The 11,563-nt window shown below is 33.8% G+C and overlaps 2 protein-coding genes across 2 annotated transcripts; one reads left to right on the top strand and one right to left on the bottom strand.

Moving 5' to 3' along the window:
• Window positions 1-810: 810 nt before the first annotated feature.
• LOC145594294 (protein FAR1-RELATED SEQUENCE 5-like) lies at window positions 811-2,272 on the bottom strand. The gene is made up of 2 exons (XM_081650630.1): window positions 1,845-2,272; window positions 811-1,696 (listed from the first exon to the last, which is right to left on the bottom strand). Exons 1-2 carry the CDS (start codon window positions 2,270-2,272, stop codon window positions 811-813), a joined length of 1,314 nt encoding a protein of 437 aa, XP_081506756.1.
• A 1,677-nt stretch (window positions 2,273-3,949) lies between these two features.
• Window positions 3,950-10,220, top strand: LOC145593605 (uncharacterized). Its single transcript, XM_081649880.1, has 6 exons — window positions 3,950-4,403; window positions 5,312-5,461; window positions 5,935-6,193; window positions 6,291-6,509; window positions 6,597-6,739; window positions 9,788-10,220. Exons 1-6 carry the CDS (start codon window positions 4,107-4,109, stop codon window positions 10,085-10,087), a joined length of 1,368 nt encoding a protein of 455 aa, XP_081506006.1. The 5' UTR covers window positions 3,950-4,106; the 3' UTR covers window positions 10,088-10,220.
• The last annotated feature ends 1,343 nt before the right edge of the window (window positions 10,221-11,563 follow it).

The raw sequence follows: 11,563 nt of genomic DNA, 5'->3' as shown, positions 1-11,563 counted from the left end.
AAAGGGGAGGACATGTCAAGTTCATAGCTTGGGTAGATCAGATGACAAACACCGAAAAACAAGAAATTGTTGATATAGGTTTAGGATCACTGCTAGAAATCAAGTTACCACAACTTGATCAAAAGTTCTGTAACTGGATATTGGATAGTTTTGAAGAGAATAGTCAGAATTTTGAATTGCCAAAGAATGAAAAAATTCAAGTTGAGGTAGAGGATGTGAGGGTGGTTTATGGATTGCCTATGGGAGAAATTCCTATTGTTGAGGCAAAGTCTGATAAAGCTAGTGAAGAATATGCAGAATTTCTGAAGAAATGGAGAAAGTCATGGGGAGGAAAGACTCCATCAGTGAGCCAGGTATAATCACTTTCTTTCTTTAAATGTTCTTTTATAATACACTAAATGATCATTAATAGTAATTGTCTTATTCATTTGCTTTACAGATTGTGAATGGATACATACATGACAAATTCAAGAACAACAGACCACCTAGTAAACATTTCATAACCAATTTTTTAGCAGTTGCTGTGAACTGCATGATCAAGTGCATAGCAAACAATCAATGTCATTTCAAGTTTCTTTTTTCAATGATGGACAAAGAAAGAATAAGAAACTTGAATTGGTGTCAGTATGTCTTTGATTCACTAATAAAGAGTCATGTTGGTTGGAGAAAGCAGAATGGAAAGGGGTTCTACAAAGGCCCTCTGCAATTTCTGATGGTAATATATGGTTTTATAAAATGTTCATTTATAATATGTAAAAATGATCATTCATTTTATGATTATGTTCATTTTCTATTTTCATTGATGCCCTCTCACCAACAGGTCGTTTTTTTGGGAGGATCATTAATTTCATGATCAACAATTTCAACACCTTCAGCAGCCTCATTGAAATCAATTGTGCCCCTAACACTCTCAACTTTGTCTTTTAAAATATCAAAATAGAGGTCAACTTCAGCTCTTGAAGGCAAAGAATTTTGACAACTAGTTACCAACTTCACAAACTTCCTTAATGTTTGCGACCTCCAAACAGTAGAGGACACCAAATTAGTTCTTGAAGAAGGTTTATCAACAGTAGTATGAGTACACATTGCAACCTTGGTCCAACGCTTCATAATATACTCATCCGGAATCTTAGGTACACAATGTAAATGATATACACGAAGAGAATGAGAACATAACAATCCCATTTCACTAAAGTACATGCATGTGCAACATATAGAATGAGTTTCCTTGTTGAAAACAACTTCATGCCTAATCTTATCTTTACCAGATCTCCATAAATGGTATGAATATTCAGGAAAATGAAGACCAGCATCAGAATGTTCATAAGCAGTACCCTTAATGAACTCCTCTTCAAAAATAATATATGCTTGAGTGGTGTACAAAGACTTAGCATGAACTAAAATGCTAATATGAGCAAAAGCAAGATGACGATTACCCCTCAATGTATTAAAATCATTTCCATTCTCTTTGCTCCTCCACTCAGAGATAACATCATGAAAAACATGATAGAAGTCACACAAACCTTGGGTCTTATTAAGCCTTTCCGAAACAGATTTATTTGTAGTTTCACTTCGTTGAGATGATAAAACACCACCAGACCAATGCTTCTTAGAATAGGCTGGACACCACATCTCTTTAATCTTGTACAAATCACACAACCAATCATCTTTGTCACATTTATATTTCAGTAACATTCTGCATAAAACATATGATCATTAGATATTGTATAATTGAACAAATTATATTAAAAAATGTACATATATACAAAACTAACTGATCATATTATATAACTAATATAAACAAACTTCAAAATACATATTATAATTAAAAAAATTGTCAATACCTTTTCCAAAAATGTTCAAATTCAGCAGGGGTTTCACAATACTTGAGCAAATAACCAAACAAATCTGTAAATCCATCCAAAGCTCTCAAAGCCCCAATATGCTTATTTGAATTTTGCTCAATGTGCCAAACACAAAGACGATGATGCACACTTGGAGGAAATACATTCCGAATACCAGCTGCAATAGCTTGAGCTTGATCTGTCATAATAGTGATAGGACTTTTGTTTCCCATAGATTTCAAGAATGTATCAAAAAGCCACACAAAAGATTCGGTTCTCTCATTGAAAATAAAACCCATACCAAACATGAGGTTATTAGCATGATGATTCATACCAACAAAAGGAGCACAAATCATTCCATATTTATTTGTCCTATATGTGGTATCAAAAACTAGTAAATCTCCAAAATACTCATAATCTCTCTTCATTCGACCATCACGCCAAAAAAAGTTAACTAAACACCCATCCTCATCTTGTTCAAAGTCATAGTAAAATTCAGCTTCATCAAGTTGTCTTTTAGCAAAGTATTTGATCAATTAATGACTGTCACAACCATCAAGTAAAGCTCGTTTTTCAGTAGATAAAGCATTATAGGCATCCGGTGCTGTAAATCCTAAATTAGGAGAGCCACCAACATCCTTCTTCATTGCCCTCAAGGCTGCAGAAATTTTAACTCCACTACACCTCAATGTAGACATGAATTGCAAATTTTCTTTAGAGACTTTCCTTTGAGACCTTAACAAATGTCTCTTTTCAAGAGGAATCATATGATGATTATGTTTCATATAATGCTTTGTACATGTCCATAAACCTAAACGATCAATCTTAAACTGAATAAAAGCCAAACAACCAGTTCTTATATTAAGTCTCTCATAAGCTCTTTTATTCTTTGCCTTCTCATCCTTCCAACCTTCATTGCAACAAACAAATCTTTTCATCTTCAAAGAGCCATCATTTCGACTTTTACTTTTATCAATTCTAATCCCAAATCCATGCTTAAAAGCATATTCATTATAAGTATCATAAGCTTCTTCTTCAGAATTAAAATCTTTATAAAGTAACTCTGATTTATTTGCCTCTTCAAATAAAATTTCATCACTAGTACCCACTGCATAAGTTTTTAAAAATGAACATAATGAATAACAGATATGTACAAATACAAAACAGTACATATATAAATTTAGCATAATAAAAATGATCAAAATATTTAAATAAAATAAATTACAGAATATTTGTGTAATTGATAATGATCATTTAAATTATACAACTGTTAAAAATAATAGTACACAGTAGCGTAATCAAAAATCAAAATCAAAATTCACAAATAAAACTAAATCAAAAACAATTTAATCAAACAAATCAAAAACATAAAACAACTAAAATAAAAGCAAAATCAGTTCAAAAACTAGCATTAATCATAATCAAACAAATCAAATTCATTAAACAACTAAAACAGAAGCAAAATTACATTCATCATAATCAAACAAATTACATTCATAAAACAAACAAAATCAAAATCAAAAATGATCAAAACAACTTACATTCATCACAATCAAACTAATTACACGTATGAACAACAAAATCAAAATACAAAATTAATCAAAACAACTCACATTCATCATAATCGAACAAATTACATTCATAAAACAACAGAATCAAAAACAAAAATGATCAAATCAACTTACATTGATCAACAAATGAATTCAGCAATCCAGTAGAAGACGGAAAAACAACTTCACAATAACGATCAAACTCAGAAATGGAAGAATGCGGAAGTTCGAAATCACGATCATCCATATTTGAGAGAAAAAGGAACGATCTAGAGAGAGAAAATGAACAAAAAAAAGAGACAAAAATGCAAAAATTAGGTTGAAATTGAAATATATACGTAGCTTGAACAATAAGTAAGGAAAATTAGAAAAAAAAGGAAAGAGGGGAAAAAGGAAGGAAAGTCAGGAAAAAAAAAAGGAAAAAAAAAAAGAATGAAAGAAAGAAGAAAAAAAAAAAAGCCAGAAATGATCAAAACGGCGTAGCTTCAAGGGGGGGAGTAGACAACAGTAGCTAAAGGAGGGTGTAGCTAAAAATTTTCGCACAATACACAAAATGTAACCAAAGCAATCCCAATGAAATTCCTATTAAGGTCCATCACATTACATCTCCACGTGGCGTAAAACCAACCCCGAGTCAAGTAACAGTGCCATATTTTCTCTGAAACACAAAATTGCTCAAAATTGAACCAGAAAACACCTTGAAAGACCAAAAATGGTGGCAACCATAAGTGGTGTTTCATGCCCAAAATCAATATTTCTGCAAAACCCAATAAATTTAAGAGATTCAAGTACTAATTTTGTAAGTGGGGTTCCTTTAAATCTACCATATTTGCAGCAAAATTCCAGTAAAAAGAAGAGGAGAAATGATAATATAATTAGTTTGGTGGTGGCTTCAATTTCAACCAAAACTGGTAGTAATACAAGTAATGGTGGAAGATTTTATCTGAATTTTACTGGGTTTCCATTTCCTTTGGGTCCTTTTCTTAATAGACGCACTATTCGAACTGAGGTAACCCGTTTTATCTAAATTCTTCTTTTATATTTTAATTATTAATTAATTAGATAGTTTCAACTTTCAGTTCTTGTTTGATTATTTATATCATCCCCCAAAAAAAGTGTTGAATTTCATGGTATTATGAACTTCATTATTTAGAAGAATTTAGAGAGAAAAAGAGGGAAAGAATTTTTGTTATTGTGAACTTCAATAGCATCTAATATTTATGATGATTATTACAAGCTGTTTACAGATGCAACTCTTATTTCTACAATTCTGTTATAACAGAATTAAACTGAAGTTTCTAGAAATTTTTATTCAGTTGGCCTTGTATTGCTTGCATGAGCTTGTGTATAAAAGATGCTGGTGATTGTTGATGCTATGTGCATTCTGAGCTGTAGGAATAATGGTATTAGCAATCATTCCAAACAAAAAGATCGCGATGGTGCCTACAATTCTTCATCTTTATAACAACCCGAAATAGAGGGTACTAGGCATAATCGATGTATGTGACTTCACACTGTCAAAGGGGTTGATGAGTAGAGGGTACTAGGTATAATTCATGTATGTGACTTCACACTGTCAAAGGGGTTGATGAGTAGAGGTACTAGGTATAATTGATGTATGTGACTTCACAAGTTTGTAATGCACAAGATGCTGAAGAAGCTAACTCACTAGTGTTTAATGCTCTTGTAATCTATGTTACACGGACTTTTCATTTCACCTCCCGTGTTGAATCCTCAAGACACTTTAACCCTTCTTTTTGTGCCAAATTCATGGAGACTTTGACAAAATAGCCAAGTCTTGGGCACGTACCTGTGTTGGGTACTGACTCTACTTAGTACCCAAGAGCAACATAGCTGGTAACCGATACATTCCTTTTGCTAATCTAACTCAAACCCATTGTTTCTTTGATCATTCAGATTGTAAAGGATAGCATATGGTCATTTGAACAAGAACAAGCTCTAGGCTTCAGCAGTGTCTCCACAAATATTCGCATGACTGTCATCAAGCTCAAGTCTGGAGGATTATGGGTCCATGCACCCATTGCTCCAACTAAAGAGTGCATCCAGGTTCAGTCACTCAAAATATTATGTTGATTATTATGATAGCATGTGAATTTCTCTGTTTTTGAGTAGATGCTTAAATTAAATAATCTTCTCTTCTAATTGACTTCTATTAATCACGACTATATTCTTTATTTATGTTTTCATTTCATATTGGACTGTTTAATTTAATTAAACTTAGGCAGAACACAAATTCTATTTGTCAAAATTAGACTGAAAAAGTTGAAGCCTGACTTGTTCTTGGTAGTTTTGTGTAACTGTAATCTCATGACTTCATTAGTCTACTTAATGCATGTTCAGCATCTCTGTTCAAAATTTCTTTGTTCATTGTAATCCTTGTAAACGTCAAATACAGTATAGAATATATGACAAAAGGTTATACTTTGCCAACATCAGTATATATTCTTGTAGTTGCTTCATCTGCTTACTTTATCAAAGAACATGTGAGCTGATCATGATTATATGTTCCTCTGTCGCAGCTTGTGAAGGAACTTGGGGCTCCAGTTGAATTCATTGTATTGCCAACATTTGCTTATGAACATAAAATATTTGTGGGGCCATTTTCAAGAAAGTTTCCCCGTGCTCAAGTATGGGTGGCCCCAAGGCAATGGAGTTGGCCCTTGAATCTACCACTTGAATTTTTTGGTATCTTTCGCTCCAAAACCTTGCAGGATGAAGATTTGTCAACTCCATGGTCTGATGAAATTGAACAGAAAGTTCTGAGTTCACCGGAAGTTGGTAATATAATTTCTGTTGACAATATTCGAATTTATATACTACAGTTACTAGCAGATTTTTAAACTTGGAGTTCTATTTTACTGCTCCATACCTTAAGGGATTGGGCCATATGTGGAGGTGGCCTTCTATCACAAGCGTTCAAGATCCCTTTTGGTGACTGATGCCGTGATTTTTGTCCCGAGGCAGCCTCCAGACTGTATCAGTAAAGAGTCTTTATTGGCATCTGCAAAGAATGGTTTAGCTGTAAAGATTCTTAGCAAAGGAAAAGAAGTCCCCAATGAACCGGTTGTTGACAATCCAATGAATCGTCAGAAAGGTTAGCCTTTGTTTTTCTCCTTGTCTATAAACCAAACTTTTTCTGGTGTTGGATATATTGATAGATAATTGTTTATTTCTGCTGCAGGATGGGAAAGAATGGTTCTTCAGATCCTGTTTCTTGGTCCATCAAATTTGTTAGAACCAAATGCCACATTTACTCAGATGTCCCAGAAGCTGATTGTCTCTCCTATAGTGAAAACATTGGTCTTCAGCAAAGTTCCTGAAAAGGTATGACAGAACCCTTTTACTGAGGTGTTACATTCTGTGTGTGTGTATGTGTGTGTGTGTGTTTTTTTTTTCCCTCCTTTTTTTAAAAGGGGAGAGGGGAAAGATATTGATTGGTGGTAAGGTGGCTGGATCTAGTTGCTATTGTTGAGGTCGTGAGGATTGGGGGTAAGGTATACTTGGGAGGGAAAACCTTAAATCCCCTCACATGGGGATCGACCGATCGATCTTGCATTGAGACCCTTGATTCTGGCTAAACCATCTCTGTGTTGAGGATAATCTATCCTTAGAAACAAAAGATTGTAATGTTACTTGTTATTATGATAGTATTACTCGATACAAAAGGAATATATATAAAAGTGAAGTAATATTATCATGAGTTGCTTCTAGGATTTATTATTTTTATCATGCCTCCACATGATGATGTTGAGCAAATGAGCAAGTCGAATCTCGTCAATAAGAAGGGGAATATGAGCCTTGAATGATGGCTTAAAGAGTGCATCCGCCAACTGATCATCTTGTGACAGCTAAATCATTCTTTGCAGACAATATGTGCCTCCAACTTATCACAGTAAATAGTTAGTTGTAGACTTGATTAAACTCCAAGCTCAGTGAGAAGAGAATGGAGCGAAAAGGTCTCAGCTAGTCAGCTGTATTTACTTCAACCTTCAAGACTAGCTGTATTTACTTCAACATTCAAGAAATTGGATTGCTACCTAAATGTTAGTATGCAGTAGTAGGAGGTACATAAACTTTAGGAGATAATGTAGATCTGTAACATCTCTTGAATGTAGTTGGCTTCCTATTGTGGATAAAAGCCTAATTTGCTTAAGAAAACTACTATTTACATGCCATGGCATAAGATTCACCACTTCACCACGATGAAGATACTAACGCGATTAGGAGATGTAACGCATTTAATCTAGATTAGAATTCTTATGAGTGCATACCAATAAAACATTGCACGAAATGATGGAGTTATAGAATAGGCGACTTTAGGCAATGCATAACAAAGTGCGCTGACTCGCTGAGGCGCAAGGTGATCAGGGCCTCAGGGTTAGATCACTCTTTATTATCTAGGCGAGAGACATTCAAGAGGCGCACCAGTGGTGCACCTCTTGTGAAATGGTTGGGAATTGATGAGTTCTATTTGGGTGAGAGGTGGGTGCCATAGGTGTGGCAAAGCATCCTATGTCGTTTGAAAAGGTTTTTTATGGATGGTTGAGACTTAAGAGACTACCTTGTCATAAGATGATTAAAGGTATTTAAGTAGGTGAGAGATTCCTTGACCATGATCTTGTGATTCTCGTCTATGCAGACCAATAGATAGAGCTGATGTGTGCCATGCTGATATTAAAAGAGAAGAATCAGGATAAAATTGCAGAAGCCAAGATATTTTTTTTTTTTTTTTAAAGTCCAGTGTGCCTAGCCTTTGGGCCTCGGGGCTTGTCTTATACCATAGATAGCCTTAGCAGGTTTCCAATACGAATGAGATTTAATTTTACTACAACTTCAGTAGGATGCGATCAATAATTCCTTGTAGGAAGGCATTATTGATGTCTAGTTGATGTAGAGACCAACTATGACATATAGTAAGGGAGAGTATGAGTCAAATTGCAGTCAGCTTAAAATTGAAGGGTAGACATGATTTAATTGAAAGCTCACTGAGTAGCAAGCATGAGATCTTAGTGATTAGGAGAAAAGCAGAATCTACTGTTGGATGGGTTTCATGATAGTCTTTGTATTCTGTATCCTGCTAAGAGGGTATTTGGATTGAATCATGGGTAACTATTCGATCATCTTAGACAATAGGTTATCAAATTGAGAGAGCAACGGGGAAAATTTTGAGTTTTGGTTATCACCAACAAAACCAAATACTCCCTTTCCTTTTTTTGATGTACCAACTCACTCTTGACGGGATATTTCTAGGAGAGGCTAGCAGGTGTAAGAAAATGTGGACAAAGTTGGAGAGAGATACAAAGGTGGTGGGTATTAGAAAAATGTGGATAAAGTAGGAAGAAAATGAATGGAAAGGTTTAAATATTTTTCGGAAAAAAAAAGGTTAAGACAGTAAAATGTGTTTTTGCCAAAAATTGATTAATGTAGAAGTTGGTACATGAATAACCCTCTAATGGAAAGTGGGAGTACGGAAAAAACTTATAGACTGGAAAGTACTTGGTGATTCAGTTTATTCTGAGCAAGAACGTAATGCAAACCCCTTTTATTCAGTTTATTCTGAGCAAGAATGACTTCATTTTTGCTCAGTTCATTTTTGCTCAGATTCATAGAGTACTTATTGGGTAGTTCAATCTCTTGGAAGTGATGCAAGTTAATGTAGCTGCAAGAATTGTAACTTAAACCACTTTCAGGAAGGCCCTGTTTGATTTGGACAGAACATTTTTGAAGGCGATTAGTTTTTTGCGATGTAGCACAGACTCGGATTTGAGTGTCATGTCCGACACGATGTCGGAACCTTTGACACTCCAGATTTTATAAAATTTCATATAAGGCCACATATATTTGGGTGTCGTGTCTTGTCAAAGTGTCAGAGGATCCGACACTGGACACTGGACGTACAACAGGGTGTCGGAGTAACATAGGTTTTTTGGGAAAAAAATTCAATAGTATGTGTATTAGTTTCCTTTGTTTGTACCTTGTAGGAAACTTTAGAGAGAACAAGGAAAAATGAAAGTAGGAGGGAGAGGATGAATGGGAGAAGAATGTATCGGAGAAAACAGGAGGAGAATGTGTCTTCCTCCTGTTAGAGAAGAAAATGTTTTCTGTCATTGGGAAGAATTCTTTTTCACCTAAGGAAAAATTACTTTTCCATCTTTACAAAGCTTTTCCTTGAAATTGTTTTCCTCCCTACTAAACAGTCTCTGAGGGCATTGCTTTCTCTTCAAAGAAGGAAAATTAGAAAGCTTTTCTCAATTTTCTTTGTACACAAGCTTCAAGTAGTGTTTAATAATGTGTGAAACTTGTAATAATTTTTTTCCGGACCCTTGCTAATGCTCATTTTACTTATATTTATAACATGTAATAAACATTTAGGTGAGGGACTGGATTGATCGGATAGCTCGAGACTGGAAATTCCAGAGGATAATTCCTGCACATTTTGCAGCTCCAATAAAGGCAAGCAGATCAGAATTTCTAGCTGCTTTTTCTTTTCTGGACGACCTCTTGGGTGAGCGATATGTTACTAGGCCTTCACTATCCCTCCTATTCGCTTCATTCATGGGAAAGGCTGCCAGTTACTTCCCCCCGGATGATATGATAACATTATCTTCCCTTGATCAGTTCTTAGTTTCTGTGGGAGCTGTAAAGAAAACAGTATCAGGCCGGAAGAGATGATAAGCAACTTCTAATCGCAGCTGCTTAATATGTAAAAATATACGAAGTATGTAGTACATATCCCTTTCATATCCGTGGAATCTCTTAAACATTCTTTCTTTTCTTCTATATAAATGAGTTTTCTCTTTTCTAACCTCCCAAGGTTTTCTTGTTTAAATTGTGGGTGAGTCTTACCAAAGTTATATATCAAATCTTGATTTTTTGAAACTCTACATTATAAGCAAGGAAAAAGGTTTAAACGTATGACATTATCACTCGCTTCAAATTAATTGCACCAATTCAATCTATCTAGTCGCCTTATTTGTATGCTAATTCTTAAGATAAAAAAAATAATCAGGTGAGATGTCATTAAATTTATATTAATGTATACTTTTCTAGTATGATACTTTTATAATTTTCTTACTTACGAAATTAAAAATAACTAGTTATTGGCCCGGGCGATGCCCCGGTTCATTATAATTTTATAAGTTTGATACAAACTAAATTTATAAGGTTAATATTCAACAATCTTTATAATTAAGGGCCTGTTCACTTCAGCTTATTTTCAGTTCAGTTCAGCTCATAATTTCCTTCACTCAGCTCATAAAATATTCAGTTTAGTTTAGTTCAGTTCAGTTTAGCTCCAAGTTCAGTTCAGTTCAATTCAGTTCTATCAGTTCAGTTCAGTAAATGTGAACAGACTTCTAAGTGAATGAATATAAAATAATAACTATTTAATTGCATTGATATACATAGGATATATCAAATTTTTATGTTGTATCCCTACCTTATAAAAAGTAGAAAATAACTCTTAGAAATCGTGTGCTACCAAATATACCCTCAAAAATATGTACAAAATTGTGTACAAAAATGTATATTTACTTTTTTACCCTCATTAATATAATTAATTAGGTTTTTTTAGGTTTTTTTTTTTCATTAAACATATTAACATACCATCAATTAATACAAAGTTTTTTTTAACAAAAACTTGTAATGCCTTTTTTTAAATAAAAAAATTATAATGTTTTGTACTTCGTATGTTATTATTGTTATTTAAAAAGGAAAAAAAAAATTTGTATGTACGAAGAATTTGTTTATTACCACGAGATGATTTATTTTTACTCCTTCGTGGTTGCTCTTCTTATTTACAATTTTGTTGTCCTTTAATTATTACAAATATTGTTAAGATTTATTAGCTTTTTAATTGTACATTATTTGATGGTACACACATAAACAACGTGGAGTTTCAATGACATTCGTATTAAATAATGATATTTGAGCAGATGTTATCAAGAGGTATAAATAACTTTAAAATCCTAAAATCGAAGGAAATCGATGATAGAGAAAAAAAAATGTATTAAATATGGAGAGAGTTTAAGAGGAAAAATATAACTAAGTGGTTATTGCTTTATTATTAGATTAGATATAGATATTAGATGGCCGTAGAACATTGAACTTACATTATTAAGTTTTTAGCTACAACGAACATTTCACATA

The sequence above is a fragment of the Chenopodium album genome, chromosome 19, assembly GCF_948465745.1.
Source record: "Chenopodium album chromosome 19, dcCheAlbu1.1, whole genome shotgun sequence".
Lineage (NCBI taxonomy): Eukaryota > Viridiplantae > Streptophyta > Magnoliopsida > Caryophyllales > Amaranthaceae > Chenopodium > Chenopodium album.
Note: the sequence above shows the minus strand (reverse complement) of the source record. Positions and strands in the feature narration are given on the sequence as shown.